The sequence below is a fragment of the Heptranchias perlo genome, chromosome 16 (assembly GCF_035084215.1).
Source record: "Heptranchias perlo isolate sHepPer1 chromosome 16, sHepPer1.hap1, whole genome shotgun sequence".
Taxonomy (NCBI): domain Eukaryota; kingdom Metazoa; phylum Chordata; class Chondrichthyes; order Hexanchiformes; family Hexanchidae; genus Heptranchias; species Heptranchias perlo.
Genome location: NC_090340.1, coordinates 43,481,824 through 43,501,944, shown reverse-complemented (window position 1 = coordinate 43,501,944; position 20,121 = coordinate 43,481,824). Strand labels below are relative to the sequence as shown.

Here is a 20,121-nt window from a genome sequence, read left to right as displayed (position 1 = left end):
GTGTTCACAAATTCTTTTCCTTTTGATTTCGCATTAAATTGTGTCCATGAGTCCGTATCAAATGCTAATGTTAATTTCCAGATCATGCTCTTAGCTCATGTTTGGTCTCATGTCTGAAGTATTCCATTGTATAGAACTTCCTGCACCCTCCCCCCCACCCCCAAGGAAGCCCACAACTTAATTTTTGGCTTTTTAGGAAGGCTTCAATATACAAACTGAAGAACATTCTGCCCAATGAAAATAATATCACTGAACGCAAGCATCGTTCATTGGCCATTATGCTTCTTAAGCCCTCAGTAGGCAAAACTGTAAGTGGAGCAACCAGAGAACAAAAGTTTAATATAAATGTTATTATTCATTCCTCCCAGCCATATCTCTAATACTGTTTTCATGGCAATACTCTGGTCTCTACTCATGCAGAATAAAACAAAACCAGAGTTATTTGGTCAGTAGATTATCTGAAACAGATTATTCAAGTTGAAAAGTAATGAATCCTTCATGTGAACCAAAGTTCTCCTGCAGGCTTTAGATCAGGGGTGTCAAACTCAATTTATGATGTGGAGATGCCGGTGATGGACTGGGGTTGACAATTGTAAACAATTTTACAACACCAAGTTATAGTCCAGCAATTTTATTTTAAATTCTCGAGGATTTCATTTTCACATCGTTCACCTGACGAAGGAGGTAGCCTCCGAAAGCTTGTGAATTTAAAATAAAATTGCTGGACTATAACTTGGTGTTGTAAAATTGTTTACAAAACTCAATTTATGTGGTGGGCCTGATCCGGCATCCTGGCACTTGGTGCGGGCCACATTCAGCAGAAGTTATTTGGACACACTGGGGTAGAAATTGGGACACGGTTTGCCTGTTTTTTGATCGTAAAATGGACTCAGTGTATACCACTTTCTGGGCGCAAGATCCTGCACCTAATCGGCACTGGCAGCATGGCCGCCGCTATAATGGTCCTCACTGCTTTTAGGTATATCTGGCGGCTGCCTCAAATCAGCATTGGATCAATTTAAACATGCAAAGTGTCCTGCATCCATTTCAGGACCCTTCTGATAAATACGTGAAAAACTAGGTGGAGCATGCGCTCGGAATAGTTTCTCCAATTCTTTAGTGGCCTAAACGGCAATCCGTAAAAGTACTGCTGAAGGTAGTTAAAAAAAAATGTCCCTACCATTTCTTTAACATCTCCTTCTGTGGATCATATAGGAGGAGGAGTGCTTCTCCCAGCTCCACAGAACGACTATGAGCGACTGCCGGCCCGTAATCATTCCTCCTACTTCTCAAACCTCCATGTATTGGAGCTTGCGGTATAAAATCAGAGCGTGCAGCTCCCCGCGCGTATTGAGAATAATCAGTCTTCCTACCCTTGTTCCCCATTCACTCACCAATGGAAACAATCTTTCACTGCTCACCCAGTAAGGTCCCCAGGTTTCATGCACCCCTTTACTGGCTGCTTCTTTCTCAGTGTCACTCCCACTCATGTTATGGCTGCTGCTTCCTGCTCTGCAGGAAATGCTGGGGCCCCCGCCCACCCTATCCTAGTCTTCTCTCTCCCACCCTCACCCAAGCTCCAATCCCCCTGACCCCCAGTTTCCCTCTTGTCCCCTTGTTCATGCCTCAATACCCCCGACTCTCAGTCCCCCTCACCCCCCTGCCCGACCCAATCTCCCGATCCCCATTCCCTAGTCTCTCTCTCACCCGAGCCCCTATTTTACAGTCTCTCTCCCCTCGAGCACCAATCTCCAGACCCCCCCCCATTACTTACTTCACAGCTTGGTTTTGTGGTTTAGGATTTCCCCAAGGACCAGGGAGGTCACCAATTCGTCCTGGAAGGTGGCCCAGGAAACTCAGAGGTCATTTTACTTTAGGTTTAAATCTACAATGTCACCTTCAAAGGTGAATGAACAGTTTACAGCAATTCAGTTTTAGGAAGGGAGAGTGGTAGAAAAGAGGAAAGAAAAAAAGGGGAATCATATTACCCTGCTACCAACATGTAAATTTGACCACTTTGCACTGAGTTTCTGTGTCTAGCTCATTTATGTAAATCAGAAACAGTCATGGTCCCAACATCAAATGAAGTGGGAGCACCCCACTTCATACTTCTCTCCCTCCCCAACCTCCATCCAACATAACTTCTCTAACGAACGATTATTGCTTTCTATCCTTCAACTAATTTCGTATCCATATCCATGAAATATTGTGTCTCAGCGACCAGAATTGGACACAAGTACTGGAAGCAGTGCAAAGAAGAAGCACGAGACTGATCCCTGTTATCAGCAGTCTAAAGTATTAGAAAAGACTGGAGAGACTTAGAGTTTTCAGTCTCAGAGGTATATAGATAGTAAATGGTATGGAAAAGGTGAATCTAGAATATTACCTCAAGTTAAGTAGGACAAGGGGATTATAGGTTTCAACTCGTAAAATGAAAACTAATATCAGGTAGTCCGTCTTTATGCAGCGGGATCAACACTTGGAATGGACTTCTTGGTAGAGTGGTGGAAATGAAAATGCAGAATTTTTTTTTAAACAATTAGGTGTTGTAGTAGTTGGGGGGGCAGTTGGAGAATATAGGGTGCTTCTGGATGAACTAATACGGGCCAAATGGTCTTCCTCATCCTTAATTATCTTGTGATCATCAAGCACTTCCAAGCCACCCACATCCCACCGTATCCCATAATTCCTCTCTCTCCACTAATATATCTAATTTTTATGTAAGCCCATTTATATTTGCTTCAGTGGCATTCCTTCGTAACTTATTCCATTCTTATATCAGTTGTAAAAACAGTTCTGCTTCAATTCTCTCATTTTTAAATTATGATAAGTTTTTGAGCCTTTTGTCAGCTTGAATCATTTGTTTGATCAATGTCCTTTACAATGTTGGGTAAATCTAATACATCATCTCAAACTATCCTCTTTTCAAACAAAAAACAAGCCCAACTTCCTTAACCTCCATTTGTGACTTATATTTCCAAGATGATATCATCTTTGTTGCAATCTCTCAGGGATAACATTATCCTTCCTGTGCTACTGTAGATAGTACACCAGATGGTGTTGTAAGCTACTGATTCGACCATCTCTTTCAGTTTGTAATGTATCTCTCTACTAATGCAACTGAATACACCATTTGCCTTTTTCACAATAGCCCCATGCTGGTTTCAACAATTTTCGAACAATAACCCCGACATGCCTTTCTTGAACAGCACAATGTATAACTGTTCTATTCAACACATACTACTTTAGCTCCTCGCTCATATGCTAATAAATTTGTCTACATTGAAACTATGTAATGGCCCAGTTTCCCAAAACATCCAAACCTTTCTGATTCTAGTTATATTATTCCTTATTATTTGCTTTTCCTCCAATTTTACTGGTATCGACAAACTTTGAGGCCTTTCTTTCAATTTGCTCATCCAAGTCATTTATACATTATTAAAGACTGACCCCTGGAGTATTGCCATTCTGAACTCGTTTTCGGCACGAAAAGCTTCCACTTATAGCTGCCCTGCTTCTGTTTTGAACCAATTTCTATTTAGTTCTTCACCTAACCCAAAATTTCATGTGCTTTACCGTAATAATTTGTGACATGGAAACTTGTTGATAATATTTACATCCACTGCATCTCCTTTGTCCAACACAGCAGTAATATTTTTGCACATAATTTCTAAATCTTATAAAAGGAAATATCTATGCACTTGTTGTGCTTGGTGCTTTGCGCTCTATTAATACGGCATGGAAGATGACAATTATGTTGAACACCTGATGTGAAACAATGAATGGGAGAGTATGTGAGGTATACTATACACGTCATTAGAACTTCACTATCTCACAAATGGAAACTAAAAGACAAATTGCAAACTGCTATCAACTGGTGGATATGGCGCTTTTTGTGGGGAGGAGGGTGAAAAGAGCCCCCGTGGAGATGCATATGCCGTAGAAAATTTCCATAGAAAATTTCCAATCAGTGCAGAAATGAAGAAGTTTTACACGAGGAACACCCTCCTCTGGAGAACTGGAATTACTGCAATCAGTACTCCTTTGTCAATAACAGATACATTTCTCAAAATCAAGAACAAAGCTTTAAACACGAGAACCATCAACTTGAACAGACCTTGCGGTGACCATTGTTAGCTGCGTCATGGAGAGGTGTGTCATCGTCCAAGCCTTTTGTATTGACCTCAGCACCTGCTGCTAGGAGTTGCTTAGCAACATCATAGTAACCTCTATTACATGCCTCATGCAGTGCAGTCCAGCCTGAAAATATAATCAAACCAACTCTTAAATATCCCAATGAACATTACTTGTTTATTCAGCACCTCAGTGTATTCTATCTTAACAAACATTCAGTGGAGGTGCATTGTTGAGCTTTTTCCAAAAAAATATTCAATTTTCTTTTCCTTATATAGTTTCTCCAACCTCAACAAATATGCAACTAACAGAATAGATTCATTTTATGTACTGGATTTGAAAATTTAGTCAATGAAACAAAAGGCAACAGTTTGGCAGCACAGCAGTAGAGTACCTGCCCTAAATGAGTGTGTTTGGGATTTCATGATTCAACTTAAATGTGCAGTTTGAGTCATCGACTGCTAGGAGGGTGACTGTGTTCTTTGAGCAACTAAATGTAGTTCCGTCCCTTTTACCGTCCATATTGTCACTGATGATTCCCTTTAGCTAGGAGAATCGACAAACATTGTTAACTTGTCTAATTCATTCCTGACAGTAATGTTGGCCAATAGCTTATTTGATAAAAAGCATGCTTACCAGATGTTGTCGTGATGTAGTGCCATGGATACAGATTTGCCTCTTTTACCATTAGCATATGACTGGGATGAGTTGCCTGCCTGTCATCAGTTGATATGTGGTTGTGAGGTTTAAAAGAGAAAATGAAGGAATTCCATATGCCCTCAACAGTGTATCCTTTTCCTGGACTAATGCACTTCTCCTAAAATGTTTCACTTATACAGCTCTGAACCAGCAAAGCTTAGGGTACAGAAGTGAGTAACTGCAACTGTTATCTCAGCCCTAGAAATACATCAGATAGCTAATTGGGATAAGCACATATACTTGATCCAACAGTACATATTTTTCCTCTTTCCTCTATTTTCTCCCCCTACTGCTTACAAACATAGGAGCGGTAAGCAGACAGCTAAATTGCTGCATTACTCACGATGCAGAATATTTTGCTTATAATAAGCTTTCAAGTATGAATTATTGATAGTTACATTACCTGCAAAGTCTTTCACATTTACATCAGCACCTTCGCTTATGAGTTCTTTTATCCTTCGTGCATCTCCCCGAATGGCAGCTCTGTGAAGTCGCGTCTCTCCACGTTCATTTCTCTTATTTACTTTGTCTTTGGTTTTGGAGGCAGAACTTGGTGTTCTCTTTTGTCCAAGAATCGACTGCGAGGGATGCTTTGGCGTACGATCTGTGCACAACATAAACTTTTTAGTTATCTGTAGACTAGTTATATTAAAAGTTACCAACTTCTTTATCCCGTGGTTAACAATGATGAAAAATATGGGTGCTCATTTTAGTCATCTGAAAGTTTCTGCAATATCTTGGGCTTAATGTATTGTGCTATAAAGTTTGGTATATGGCAGGAATGGGCAACTGGTATCTTGTCAACTGCATCTCCTCTTCTGTGTGCTTTTTTGAATGCTTTGTTTGGCTGCACTTGATGCACACCTCCTGATGTGAGAGGTGTAGAACAACAACGTACGTTATCAACCACAACATAACAGGCAGCCTTTCTTCCATTCTTTGGTTGAAGGTGTTTGCAAGGACAGAAGGGATGAGGCTGAGTAACGATGGTGGTTTTGAAAGTGAGGGGGCAGGTGCCCAAGGAGAGGGAACCATTTACAATGGGTTCCAGGATTTTGACCCTAACAGGATCAAAATCCTGGAACTCCCTAGCTAACAGCACTACGGGAGAACCTTCAGCACACGGACTGCAGCAGTTCAAGAAGGCGGCTCATCACTTTTTAAAATTCGTTCATGGGATGTGGGTGTCGCTGGCAAGGCCAGCATTTATTGCCCATCCCTAACTGCCCTCGAGAAGGTGGTGGTGAGCCGCCTTCTTGAACCGCTGCAGTCCGTGTGGTGAAGGTTCTCCCACAGTGCTGTTAGGAAGGGAGCTCCTAGATTTTGACCCAGTGATGATGAAGGAACGGCGATATATTGCCAAGTCAGGATGGTGTGTGACTTGGAGGGGAATGTGCAGGTGGTGTTGTTCCCATGTGCCTGCTGCTCTTGTCCTTCTAGGTGGTAGAGGTCGCGGGTTAGGGAGGTGCTGTCGAAGAAGCCTTAGTGAGTTGCTGCAGTGCATCCTATGGATGGTACACACTACAGCCACAGTGCGCCGGTGGAGAAGGGAGTGAATGTTTAGGGTGGTAGATGGGGTGCCAATCAAGCAGGCTGCTTTGTCCTTGTTGGTGTTGAGCTTCTTGAGTGTTGTTGGAGCTGCACTCATCCAAGCAAGTGGAGAGTATTCCATCACACTCCTGACTTGTGCCTTGTAGATGGCTTTGGGGAGTCAGGTGGTGAGTCACTCGCTGCAGAATACCCAGTCTCTGACCTGCTCTTGTAGCCACAGTCTTTATGTGGCTGGTCCAGCTCAAGGGCAATTAGGGATGGGCAATAAATGTTGGCCGTGCCAGCAATGCCCACATCCGATGAACGAATAAAAAAGCTAGCATGGGGGCCAAGAAATGAAGCTGGGTGGTTAGAGTTTAGTGGGAGTGGGGTCAAAAGAGCAGGAGTTGGGTTTCATGAACAAGATGAGCATTGGTGGAGATGGTAGATGAGAGTGAGAAGTGAGAAAGCGAGAGTGTTGAATCCACATTTCAATAGATTGTGCCAGAGCAATAGAGGTCAGGCAAAGTATCTGATGGGGAGAAATAAAAGCTGGTATGGCTGAGTGAAAGGAATAGAAAGAGAGAAAGGGTTGAAAGAAAATGGAGATAGAAGTAATGGGCTCAGGTCAAGAGTGGCAGACAAAACGTGCATGCAAATGGTCAGAGGGAATTCAGGTTAAACAGGCATAGCAGAGTTAGGAGGCATGTCGTGTTTGCAAATGGAGGACAGGGAGGAGACAACAGTCCAAAGTTGAGGTCTGAGGCCCTCTGGTGGGATAAAGTCGACTTGTAGACAGCATGGAATCAGCTTGGAGTGTCTGTGAGGTCCTGCATTCTTGGTTGTGATCTGAAATATCCAAGGTTCTTCGATCTGTTATCACAGTTATTAACATTTGTGTATTCCTCCAAACTTTTTGTTGCAATTCTGAGGCGTTCTCTCTCTTTTTATTTATGAAGTGATCTGAAGTATAGCTCCATGTGTGACATGAGAACATAACTGATGTCAACTTGAAGTTGTAATCTGAGCGGGAATGACTCTCGAAAATAGAGTAGATCAAGGAGCTCGTGATAATTCCCAAATCTTCAGGTTAAGAAGCTTCATGGTTTTCTCAAATGTCTGAAGAGCAGCCCTTGATCAAGTGCTATTTTGGAGCAGAGGTGGGACAGAGGGGAGAAGGAAAGCAGAGAGAGAAATTTGAATAGGCCAAAATTCTGAATTACAGCAAGTGTAGCAAAAATCTATATTAGTCTTTTTGGAAAATTGGAGACGTACTTGGAAAAATAGGGCTCTCCCAGCCATGTCCATTCTCATGATAAATAGCAGGCTTAGTTGCAAGCTAAATGATATTTTCAGCCCAGTGAAACTGAAAAGTATCAGATATTCTATTCCTCCTGTTGGAAAAATTGAGCATCATCCAGTGGTGAGATTCCAAATATCTGTTTACCATGAACAAGTACAGTTTGGGAATGAGTGGGCAGAAAGATATCTCAAAGAACTTCGCAATGAGGAAAGGGAGACAGCGGACACTGAACATGGAGAAAATGGGAACGCAGGGGCTAGGATGGGTTACAGATGAAAAAAGGTTTTGAGGAAGTTTTTCAAAGTAGGGAGAATGGTGGCAAGGTAGGGGGAACCAGTTAGAGAATCCTAGAGACTAGGAGGTACTGACGGGCACTGAAGAAAACGGCCGCAGTTTTGCCGACTTTCAGCTAGTTCATCCAGATCTTGGTATCAGATAGGCAATTTAAGATTGAACTAATAATTTTTGGGTCAATGGAAGAGGCAGCAAAGTAGAGATGGGTCTGTCAATATTAATGTGGAAGCTGACCTCAACCTCACACATTCAGATAATGTGTATTCAAATAGTGAAGAGGAGGCAGCTAAGAATGGACCCCCAAGATGTCCTGGAGGTGACCAGGGAAACAGAGAAGGAAATGCTGTTGGCACCAATGTAGTGCCTGCAATGTCAAATGAGAGACTGGAACCAGTAGTGCGCCAGAGGTAGGCCACATAGGAGAAATGCTGGAAGAGAACAGAGTGGTCTGTGTCAACGGAAGGAGTGAGAGGTCAAGGAGGATAGGAAGAAACAGGAAGCCATGGGCATAGTTGCACAGGATGTTGTTTATGACTGACTGTTGTGGGGTGGGGGGGGTGGGTAGGTAGAAGTCAAATTGTAGGAACTCAATTGAGAAGTGGAGAAAGAGAGGAGAGCATAGTTGTAATGCAACACATTCCAGAAATTTGAAGAGGATGAGAATATTTAAGATAGGACAGTAGTTGCAGGGAATGAATGGGTTTAGGGTGGGTTTCTTGAGGAAGGGAGTGATGACAGGGGTTTTGAAGGTGGAGACGGTGCCATGTGAAAGATAGGTTCATGATGCTGGCAAACGGGCTAAGGAGGTGAAGTTGAGCGGTCAGGAGCTGAGTATGGAGGAGATCGAGGAAACACGGTTGACTTCAGGGACAAGATAAGTGAGCCGAGAAGAGATGGCAGGGAGAAATTTCAAAGAATGGGAAGGGTGAAGGCAGCTGAGGGAAGATTTAGGAGCAGAGTATCAGTGGTCCACTGAGGACAGCTTCGGTTTTGGACAAAGGAAAGTTAAAGACACGTTTTGAGGTAAAGATGAAGTTGAGGGGTGAGGTAGGAGGAAATCTGAAGAGACAGTTAGTAGTGGAGAAAAATAATTTTGGACTTGTTTATGTTCTCTAGGATAACCTTGAAGTAATAAGTAGTTTTGACCATGGACAGGGAGCAATGGTACACCTTGATGTGATCTAGTCGGGGGATCCAGGCCAGATGAATATCATTTGAGCTTGGATCTAACTGTTGACCAAAATCTATCGATCTTAGTCTTGAAAATTTCAGTTGGCTGAACATCCACAGCCTTTTACGGCAGAGTGTTTCAGATTTCCTCGACCCTTTGTGAAAAAGTGGCAACTTGCAGTCTTTGATAAGAAATGGAAATAAACTTAGTCTATGGTCCGGGCCAATGATACACTCTGATGTCATCTAGTACAAAGTTACTGGCCTCCTAATTAGATAAAAAGAATCAAAAGCAGAAAATGTTGGAAACACTCAGCAAGTCAAGCATAGCATCTGTGGAGAGAAGTGACAAGTCAATGGCCCAGAAATTGCTTTTAAAATAACAATGAGCCTAACAGCGCACACTGTTATTAAGGGCAAAATCGAAGAGCAAGTTCCAGTGACCGCACATGCACAGTCAAACGCAGAAATCGGAACTTGCTCTGCCTGGTTCGCCGGTGAGGTGACAGTTTCGCCTTAAAGGGATATCGCCAGCTGCAATCAATAGAATCAATGGACCAGTGCCAACTTGCCCTCCTGCCCAGCTGGAAATAAACTAATCTCACCACAAAACAGGTAGGTTCAGTTTTTTAGGTCTAAACTAAGTTTCAACAGCGTGGCATGTCTTAATGACTGCCAAACAACATTCTGGCACTAAAAATTTACTTTTAAGAATGTGGAGTCTCATTACTCCTGATTTTAATAGTTTTTGGACATTTAAAAAAAATTAAATTAAAAAATGAAAAACTATTTTTAAAAACTTGTTCCTTCTATCTTTTAATCTTATCCTCTCCTTATTTTGCTCTCTCTGTGTCATGTTACAATACCTTATTGGGCATACCCAGGTTTTTAATCTGTGCTGTTGGTCTGTGAACTGCATTCCTGCTTCTCTCTGCGTGGCTTGCTTCAAGCTGATTGGTTGAGGGGCCTTAAGAGATCCTTTCACCACTCATAGCCCGGGAAAGAACGCTGATGTTATTTGAAGTCGCAGTTCAAGGAAGTTGCCGCCAAAAAGAACGCGGTGTCTTAGTGGGTGAATTTAAATCTAATGAACGGCGAGCACTGTTGGTTCACCGCTCGGAGCAATTTCCAGCCCTACATTTCAGGCATAACCATTTATCAGAACTAAAAGATATTACAGATGATCAGCTTATAAGGGACGGAGTGGGGGAGAAGGAAGAAAAAAAAAGGATGCGCCTATGGGCAACGCCATGTTCTCTAGTGTACAGACAATGCAGGGAAGTGGGAGGTATAATTGGGCACCAGTCACCCAGCATTCTGCCCTGAATGTGTAATTTGATCCAATCAGAAGCAGTCAAGCTGGAGGCCGCCTGCACTTCCTGTGCTACATTCAAGCACTGCTTGACAACACAAAGATAGTTGCCAGTGTGCAACGGCACTGCAGCATAACATCTCAGTTCAGACAATGCTTAGCACTAACACTCCCGAATTTAGACAACACACAGCACTAACACCCCGAGTTCAGACAAGGCACAGAGCTAACATTCCCTCATGGCCTGCTCTTAGATCATCACGTCAGGGGACTAAGCCTTGTGCATCTCAGGAGCATCAAATGAATGGGCTACGAACCTAGTGAAACTACCATATAAAGGGCTGCCTGCACGCTAAACGCCGAAAGGCAGCTTGCTCGCAGCAGAGCTAAGCTGTTCAATAACCAATCAATCAGAGCAAAGCTCTGTGGCTTCGCCTCATCTGTGTTGAGAAAGGTAGAGGACAACTTGGCAACTGACAAGGAGGTTCTCCCACAACCCGAAACGGGGTGGAGCCCTGCAATGGCATACCGAAGTATGCAAGCGTCATCAGCCAGAGGTGCTGAATGCACGATCCTACTCTGCTTCCTCCTGAGGCCCCGACCATCACAGGTACCAGCGTCCAACCTGTGGGTTCACTCCACATGACATTGGAAAATAGCTCAGTGCACTGGGCACAGCAAAGATCCCAGGACGCGAGAACATCCTACCTGAGGTGCAGAAGACCCATACACCCAGAGCTTGCCACACCCATAGCCAAGTTGCCTCAGTGCAGCTAGGACAATGGCATCTACCTGTTAATGTGTTTGATCACCCAGAAAAACAGGATAACTCTAACCTGGCCAAGTACTGGCTGACCTGTCAGCCTCCTCCTAATCAGTGGAGTAATGATAGGAATCAGCAACAGTGCCATTAAGAAACACCTGCACACTGTCAACCTGTTCATCGATGCCTTACCAACCCGGCAATTGACTCGTGGGCCCCTTCAAAAAGATGACCCTATGCACAGGTAGTGCAAGCTCATGTGAGGTGCAGTAGCTGTTTCTCCTCAGTGTTCGTCTCCCCTCGTCCTTGACTCAGTGGTAGTGCAAAGCAGACGATAATGCTGTCACCTCCTCATCCATGAAGTTAAACCTTCCAGGAGTCCTGTGCCTTGCTGTCGGAAATTGTTGCTTGAAATCAGTCTGTCCTGCTAAGTTAAGTAGCTGTGGTGTCTTTGTGGTTTTTTTTGGGAAGGATCTGTCACCAACACTCAAATGGCTGCTTTTGTTGAGTTGTATAATTGCAATTCATAGTGCTACAATTGATTGATAAAATACTTTATGTGTATAATTGCAGTAGAATTAAACTCAGTAGGTAATCTCAGAAGTGATACTAATCTTAGTAGTTAAAGGATCCCTAGTAGTTAAACGAGATAGTGCTGTGCTCCATGTGATATCATAATGCTGCAATTGATTGCCTGATTAACTACTTTAGTTGTATAATTGCAGTGCTATTAACCTCAGTGGTGATTCGTGTAAGTATCACCAGTGACTACATTAAATCAGTGTAATTACTTGTGGTCTCCTAATAGTTACACGAGACTGGTGCTGTTCTCCACGTGGCTACACATTTCTCCTGACTGTTCTTGCCCATGCAAGTATAATATACTATGCCGAATTCAACTTGGGGAATCCTTTAGGTCTTCAGTGAGTGAAAATCCGTGGGTATAGTCCACTACATGCTGTATGTGAAAACCAGTGCAGTTGGGGTGCTCCATGTGAAGCCCTCTTTATCCTTTGTTTGGTGCTTTTGTTCATGCACCAAACAACATAGAGGAGCACATGGAGGAAACCTCAGCATATGGAGAACAAAGGACATATAGTGGACCATAATCAAATGTGCTGTGGCTTTACATGCAGCGAAGGACAGAGGGGAGCACATGGAAGAAATCTCGGTGCGCAGTAGACAAAAGGACATATTTTGGACTTTTCCAAACATGCTGCAGCTTTACTTTGCAGCAAAGGACACGGGGAGCACATGGAGGAAAACTCGAGACACATACTAGACTACGGTCACCAAATAAAGGACACAAAGGACTTCACATGGAGCACATCAAATGTACTGGACTCCACAGACGGCATGTAGCAGGCTATACTTTCAAGACTTTAACACGGTGAAGATAGCTGTATCCAGGGATTTTCAAAGTGAAAACATGAAGGATTCCGCAAGATGATTTTGGCATAACATACTATGCTTATGTGGGCCAGTGCAGCCAGGAACAGCACTACACACCCATGTAACTATTAGGACACCACAAGTTACTACTATAATGAATACCGTTGGTGATACTAACACAAATCACTATTGTGGTTAATAGCACTGCAATTATATAACTACAGTAGTTAAACAGACAATCAACTGTAGCATTACAAGACCACATGGAGAACAGCATCATGACAATTAGAGAACTTTAGTTTGATCAACTGTAGCACTACAAATTGCAAGCAATCTCACCAAAAGCAGCTTTTCTCTTGTTAGTGACAGATCATTACAAAGAAAAGCACAAAAACACCACAGCTCCTTAATTAAGCAGCACTGATTGATTCTATGAAATCACAGAAAAGTTACTGCATGGAAGGAGGCCATTCAGCCCATGAGTCCATGCTGGCTCTATGCAAGAGCAATCCAGCTAGTCCCATTTCCCTGCCCTATCCCCGTAGCCCTGCAAAATTTTTCCTTTCAAGTACTTATCCAGTTCCCCTTTGAATCTGCCTCCACCACCCCCTCGGGCAGTGCATTCCAGATCATAACCACTCGCTGTGTAAAAAAATTTTTCCTAACGTCACCTTTGGTTCTTTAGCCAATCATCTTAAATCTATGTCCTCTGGTTCTTGACCCTTCTGTTAATGGGAACAGTTGCTCTATCTACTCTGTCTAGACCCTTCATGATTTTGAATACTTCTATCAAATCTCCTTGCAACCTTCTTTGTTCCAAGGAGAACAACCCCAGCTTCTCCGGTCTATCCGCGTAATTAGGGTCCCTCATCCCTGGAATCATTCTAGTAAATCTCTTCTGCACCCTCTTCGAAGGCCTTCACATCTTTCCTAGAGTGCAGTGCACAGAACTGGACACAATACTCCAGCTGTGGCCAAACCAGTGTTTTGATGTCATGATTTCCTTGCTTTTGTACTCTATGTCTCAATTTATAAAGCCCAGGATCCCGTATGCTTTTTTAACCGCTTTCTCAACCTGCCCTGCCACCTTCAACGATTTGTGTACTTGTACTCCAAGATCTCTCTGTTTCTGTACCCCTTTCAGAATTGTGCCCTTTAGTTTATGTTGCCTTTCCTCATTCTTCCGACCCAAAATGTATCATCTTGCATTTTTCTGTGTTAAATTTCATCTGCCACGTGTCCGCCCAGGCTAGACAAGTGGCTCCTGGATGTTTGAACTTGGTGGGCAAGGAAGTGAAATCATCGGGCGGCCCAGCGCGGAGCGGATGTGACATCTTCAGGCGCCCAGAACTGCAAGTAGCGGCATAGTGTCGCTAATCACTCCAGGGCAAAAACAGAATGGTTACAGCACAGGAGGCCATTCGGCCCATTGAACTCATGCCGGCTCTTTGTAAGAGCAATCCAGTTAGTCCCATTCCCCCGTAGCTCTGCAAATTTTTTTCCTTCAAGTATTTATCCAATTCCATTTTGAAAACCACAATTGAATCTGCCTCCACCACCCTTTCAGGCAGCGCATTCCAGATCATAACTACTCGCTGCGTAAATAAGTTTATCACTTTAAATCTGTGGTTCTCGACCCATCCGCCAATGGGAATAGTTTCTCTTTACTTACTTTATCTAAACCCTTCATGAACTTGAACACTTCTATCAAATTTCCTCTCAACTTTCTCTGCTCCAAGAAGAACAACCCCAGCTTCTCCAGTCTATCCACGTAACTGAAGTCCCTCATTCCTGGAACCATTCTAGTAAATCTTTTCTGCACCCTCTCTAAGGCCTTCACCCTTCACATCCTTCCTAAAGTGCAGTGCCCAGAATTAGACACAATACTCCAGTTGTAGCCGAACTAGTGTTTTATAAAGGTTCATCATGACTTCCTTGCTTTTGTACTTTTGGTTAGGATCAGATCAGCCATGATCTTATTAAATGGCGGAGCAGGCTCGAAGGGCCGATTGGCCTACTCCTGCTCCTATTTCTTATGTTCTTATGTACTCTAAGCCTCTATTTATAAAGCCCAAAGTCCCGTATGCCCTTTTAACCGCTTTCTCAACCTGTACTGCTCCCTTAAAAGAATTGTGCAGATATACCCTAGGGTGTCTCTGTTCCTGCACCCTCTTTAGAATTGTACCATTTAATTTATATTGCCTCGTCTCATGTTTCCTTCTAAAATACATCACTTCTCAGCGTTAAATTTCATCTGCCATCTGTCCGCCCATTCAGCCTGTCTATGTTGTCTTGAAGTCTATTACTATCCTCCTCGCTGCTTACTGCGCTTCCAAGTTTTGTGTCATCTGCAAATTTTGAAATTGTATCCTATACACCCAAGTCATTAATATATACCTAAAAAAGCGGTGGTCCTTGTACCAACCCCTGGGGAACACCACTGTACACCTCCCTCCAGTTGGAAAAACAACCGTTGTTTCTACACTTTGTTTCCTGTCACTTAGCCAATTTCATATCCATGCTGCCACTGCCCCTTTTATTCCATGGGCTTTAATTTTGCTGACAAGCCTATTATGTGACACTTTATCAAACGCCTTTTGAAAGTCCACGTACACAACAACCACACTGCCCTCATCAACCCTCTGTGTTAGCTCATCAAAAAACAAACAAGAAAAAAAAAGCTGTAAAGTGATTAAGTAGAGAATAGGAGATGGTGAACTGACAGAAGTGATAATAGCACCAGACAAAAGGAGACACGACGAGAGAAATTAGAGAAATAAAAAACCGAATGTATGCATAGTTAAAGCAGGTTACCCAAGTTGGAGAAAGGAAACATGAAAACCTGGTGAAGCAGAGCAAGCTCCAGTGGCCCAGGACCCTGGTGGTGTATCGATGGGGAACCCCCATCCTAAGCACCAGCCAGCTCCTTGTACTATCCACAGAAACGCCGGTACACCCCAACCTACATTACTACCACCTTCTGAAAGAAAATGGGAGGTGTGGTTAAGGTCTGAAGTTGTTAGTCAATATTAAGGCCTGGTAGCTGAAAAATGTCTAGAAGACAGACAAGGTACCAATCCTCGAGCTTACTTTGAGCTTCACTTGAACAGTGTAGAAGGTCAAGGACAGAGGCGAGAGTGGAACAGAGACCTAAAGTGGCAAGCGACAGGGAGGTCAGGGTCGCACTTGCGGACAGAAGGTGGGGTTCAGCAAAGCAATCACCTGCTTTTGGTCACAAATGGCGGACGCTCACAGGAAAATCCAGCCTGAAATGTTGGCTTTTAAATGAATGCGTAACCCCCATCTTAAGTGCGACATAGTAGGAAAGAAAAATATTTTAAACTAAAAAAAAGAGTAATGCAGAAATAAGCAACCAGACAAAATATTCAATTTTGTTCCCTCAACAATCACTTTAAGAGAACTGACCTGGACTGTTTGCCGATTCTTCTGCCGTCATTTGCATCAGCAAAGCAACTTGTTGCCGTTCTGAAAGTGGACAGCCCGCTCTAATTCCTGCCCCAAACAACAATCCAGACTTTCTGCCTCCAGCCTCCTTCTTCACTCGTTTCCGCTCTGGACCTTGCTTTTCTGCAGAGTTGAAAAAGAAAACCAAAAGTTGTTTTTTGGAAGTGAGGTTTAATGCTGCACATAATATGCCAAAAATCCCATGCATAAGTTTTCACGTTCTTCAATTTAACTCCCTCTTCCATCATCTTCTGATGGCAGTCAGTCATTGGTACCTCACCCAAGTGACTATTTATCCTCAGTGAACTTGGACTCTAAGTGTTAGTATAAGTTATTTGACAATATGGAACATCACAGCTGAGCCTCTCCCATTATCGACACATACACACGTTTCTTCCAGGATTGCTGACTGGACAGCCATCAGGAGTGCGAACTCAGACTGATCTTTCCCCCTCTTCTTTCCTTTCCGATTGTATGTTGTATTAGCTGAGATTGGCTAACTCAGCACAGACCAGGGATTGAATTTGGAGCTTTGCTAGAATATATGGTTAGGTATCACACTACAGGATCATTGTACACTTCGGCTTTCACCAAAGAATGGACAGACTCTTGAAATGTAATTCCCAAAACATCAGTAAAAATCCCAGAATCTCATGTTAAAAGAAGAGAATTTGACTTGTTCAGTCATTGTAAACCGTCTGATTATACAGAATACATTATTAGAGGCAAAGCCACTGATTTTCCACTTTTATAGAAAAATTGACAAAATTATGGAATCCTATCACCATAAGACTGGTAAATGCCCTGGAATCCTATTGTAATGGAAACAGAATTACTTACTCAGTCACTGCAGCCAATGGCCCCGCACCCAATATATCTGTCATCAGGGGAGGTTTACAAGAATATTTCTTTAATAATTATCTAAACCCAGTTTTTAGATTCAAAATCCTAAAACAACACTTGAAATGTTAATAAAATTACTAGTCAGTCAATCTCCCGTGGCACCACACATAGGGCGTTACGGCCAAGTGCAGTGCGCTTCGAGGGCGAGGGACAAATGGACCAGGGCGTACAGATATAATTCAGCCCCCATTTTAAAGTTCTACAATCTCATTTTTATATAATACTTAGATTTTATATTATTATTTATAGTTAAATCACAAAACATATAGCCATTTGGAAAGCAGAAAGTAGAGTTGGTTGGAGCAGAGTAGTTTCTCTGTAGTACAAGCTGAGGAGCTGGGAGATGCAAAAAACTTAGGTGTTGCAACACCATCACTGGCAGAAGGTTGTTATTATAGTACAAGTTTACATAGACTGTGCATTATAAATATGGACATAGGGAATTTATGATGGAAAAAGTTGTCCACAAGTGTGTGCGCAGATTTAAGATTTAATACATTATTGCTCTTTTTCAAAATAAATTGTTCCTCTGAACATTAAAGACTAGATTCAACAGAAAAGTAAAGAGCAGAAATTCAGCCCATTCCATCAGCTCAACAATGGGCTAAGAAAAAGGGAACATGAATCAGATGACAATATTGAAGCTGTAGACACATGTAGAATTTTAAACCCATGAATTTCAGTAATGGTTTTATTACTTGCCAGAGTTTATATAGTTTACTATTAGTGGTTTACCCTGGGATTAAACTGTAATTCAATTTGCTCAGTAAAGCTGGACAGAATAAAACACTATACGTGTACTTTCTATAATTTTTTTTTGAGGCTGGGTGATTTTGTTTTTCTAGGTTATGTAGAACCAAAGCTACAGGTTCACCTTTAGATGCAATTATCAAATTTCAAAAAACAAGGACTACACACATTAAAGATAAACATCCAACTAGGGAACAGCATGGACAGGTGATGTGATCTTGTACTACAATGATCGTCAATTCTTTTTGCTTAACAGAGATGAATTCATCTCGAGAGGAACTGACCATGGAGCCCAACATTTCAGCATTTTTTTTTTGGGGGGGGGGGGGGGGGGGGGGAGGGGTCGGGGTCATGAAGAACGGAACTTCAGTGACAAAATATTTAGAACGGAACTATGCAGAAGTACTACATTTAAAAGTAGGCAAAGCAGACCATTAAATAGAATGCAAAATATCACTAGAAACTGCTATGGTAAGACAGTGAAATCACAATGGGCAAAAATTAGGGTATACAAAGGATTGGTGGTGGTGGTGTCTAGTTCTGGTCACCAAGTAAAGTGAAAAACTAAAGCAATCATAATTATACCTGCTTTATAAATACACAATGCAGAACAACTTTAGAGTAACTTTATTCTGTTGTTCTCTTTGTAAAGTTTGATACTATGTATCTGAAGAGCTTGGATTTCATAAACAATAACTAAAATACATGATTTAAAAATATAATTGACGAGAAACATATCAAAGAACAAAAAGAACAGTTCAAGAAGAAAGTAAAGAGAACTGATAATGCTAAGAGCAGTATAGTTATCATGCAAGAATGCAAAAGAAATAGGTAAAGCATCAACTTGCCAAATGTGAGATCAAATGTGAAATAATGAGAAAAAAAGTTTCTGCGGGGTGGCTATAGGTGATGGGATCCATTGTAATTAATACATTAATGCAGAAGCATGTTAAAAGTGCGATTAGAGAGGTAAAGAGAAACCTCGGAGAAAAAGTATAGCAGCAAACACAAAACATAACTCAGTTCTTTCAGTATTTTAACACTAAGAGGACGGTCAAAGAAGAGGTGAGAACAGGTGTGAAATAAAGGACGAGCACAAAACAGTAAACGTTTCAATTGATTATATCCTCCAAGTACTCACAGGGGAAGTCATGAGCAACATGCCCTCCTTCTTGGAGTTAACCCAGACAAAATCAATGACTTCAATATAAATGAGATGAAGTTCTTGACAGGCCCAGAGTGCTAAATAAGACCATGAAACAAATTTGTCAAGCATTGACAACCATTACAAGTGTGTCACTGGGCAATAGGGAGGTACTAATAAATTGGACCAGGCCAATTAGTGTTACTTCAACTGCATGTAGAATAATGGAAATTATCAAGTGTAAACTCAATGGTTATCTGTACAATAACAACTTGGTAAAAACAGTCGACATAGACTCTGAAGCGGAAGATTTTGCCTAACCTTGACTTTTCTGGGAAAGCAACATCCCAAGTTGACTGTGGTAAGCTTTACCATGTGTTGTACCTAGATTTCCAGAAGGCATTTGGCAAAGTTCCACATAAAAGACTATTAGCTAAGTTGTGGGAGTTCAGAATAAATTTTGGACATAGCTAAGAAAACCTATTAGAAAAGTTTCATTTGGGTGAGAGAGGGAAGTACTGAGCAGGGTGTTCCAGGGTTTGGTGTTAGGGTCACTACTGTTTCTAATTTACATCAATGACTTGGACCCAGAAACCCAGTGCAAAGTGGCCAAATTTGCAGGAGATACTAAACCAGGAGGGGTAGTGGAATCGGTGGAGGAAAATCAGAAATTACATAATGAACTGGACAGAGCAATGGCACACAAAATTTAATGGATGTGTGTGTAAAGTACTGCCCATTGGAAGGAAAAATGGGCCACATATATTCCATAAATGGTGCTGAAATAGCTAAAGATGCAGTTGCAAGAAATCTAGGAGTCAATGTTCATGTCCAACCAATACAGAGCAGCAATCAACAAAGTAAATAAAATGTTTATGTACAAAGCCAAAAACAGTAGAATATAAAACAGAATAGGTCATAATTAAACTGTAGTGCGTTCTGGTCAAATCATACCTCGTGTACAATACAGTGTTCAGTTCTGGTCACAAACACACGGGAGGCACTGAAGCATTCATAGTACAGAGAACAGCCACAATGCCGATCCCTAGTGTCCAAAGTCTAAGTTATGAGGAAAAAAACTTGGGCTTTTCAAACTTGAAAGGAAATGTCTAAGAGCTGATTTATAGAAGCATACAAGATAGTAAACAGTATGGTAAAGGTAAACCCAAAAAAGTTAATTTAAATTAAATGGGAAGAGTAGGACAAGGGCCGATAGGTTCAAAGAAAAAAAAATGCAATTTTAGAACTGATATTAGGAAGCT

The 20,121-nt window shown here is 42.0% G+C and overlaps 1 protein-coding gene across 2 annotated transcripts in view; it reads right to left on the bottom strand.

The window, feature by feature from the left end:
* Positions 1-20,121, bottom strand: part of ankrd11 (ankyrin repeat domain 11) — a 220,112-nt gene that overhangs the window by 35,495 nt on the left and 164,496 nt on the right. For both annotated transcript variants that reach the window (XM_067998032.1, XM_067998031.1), the window contains 3 exons: positions 16,024-16,185; positions 5,237-5,437; positions 4,118-4,260 (listed from right to left, as the gene is read on the bottom strand). In XM_067998032.1, the coding sequence (XP_067854133.1) occupies positions 4,118-4,260; positions 5,237-5,437; positions 16,024-16,185 (506 nt within the window). The remainder of the gene's footprint in view (positions 1-4,117; positions 4,261-5,236; positions 5,438-16,023; positions 16,186-20,121) is intronic.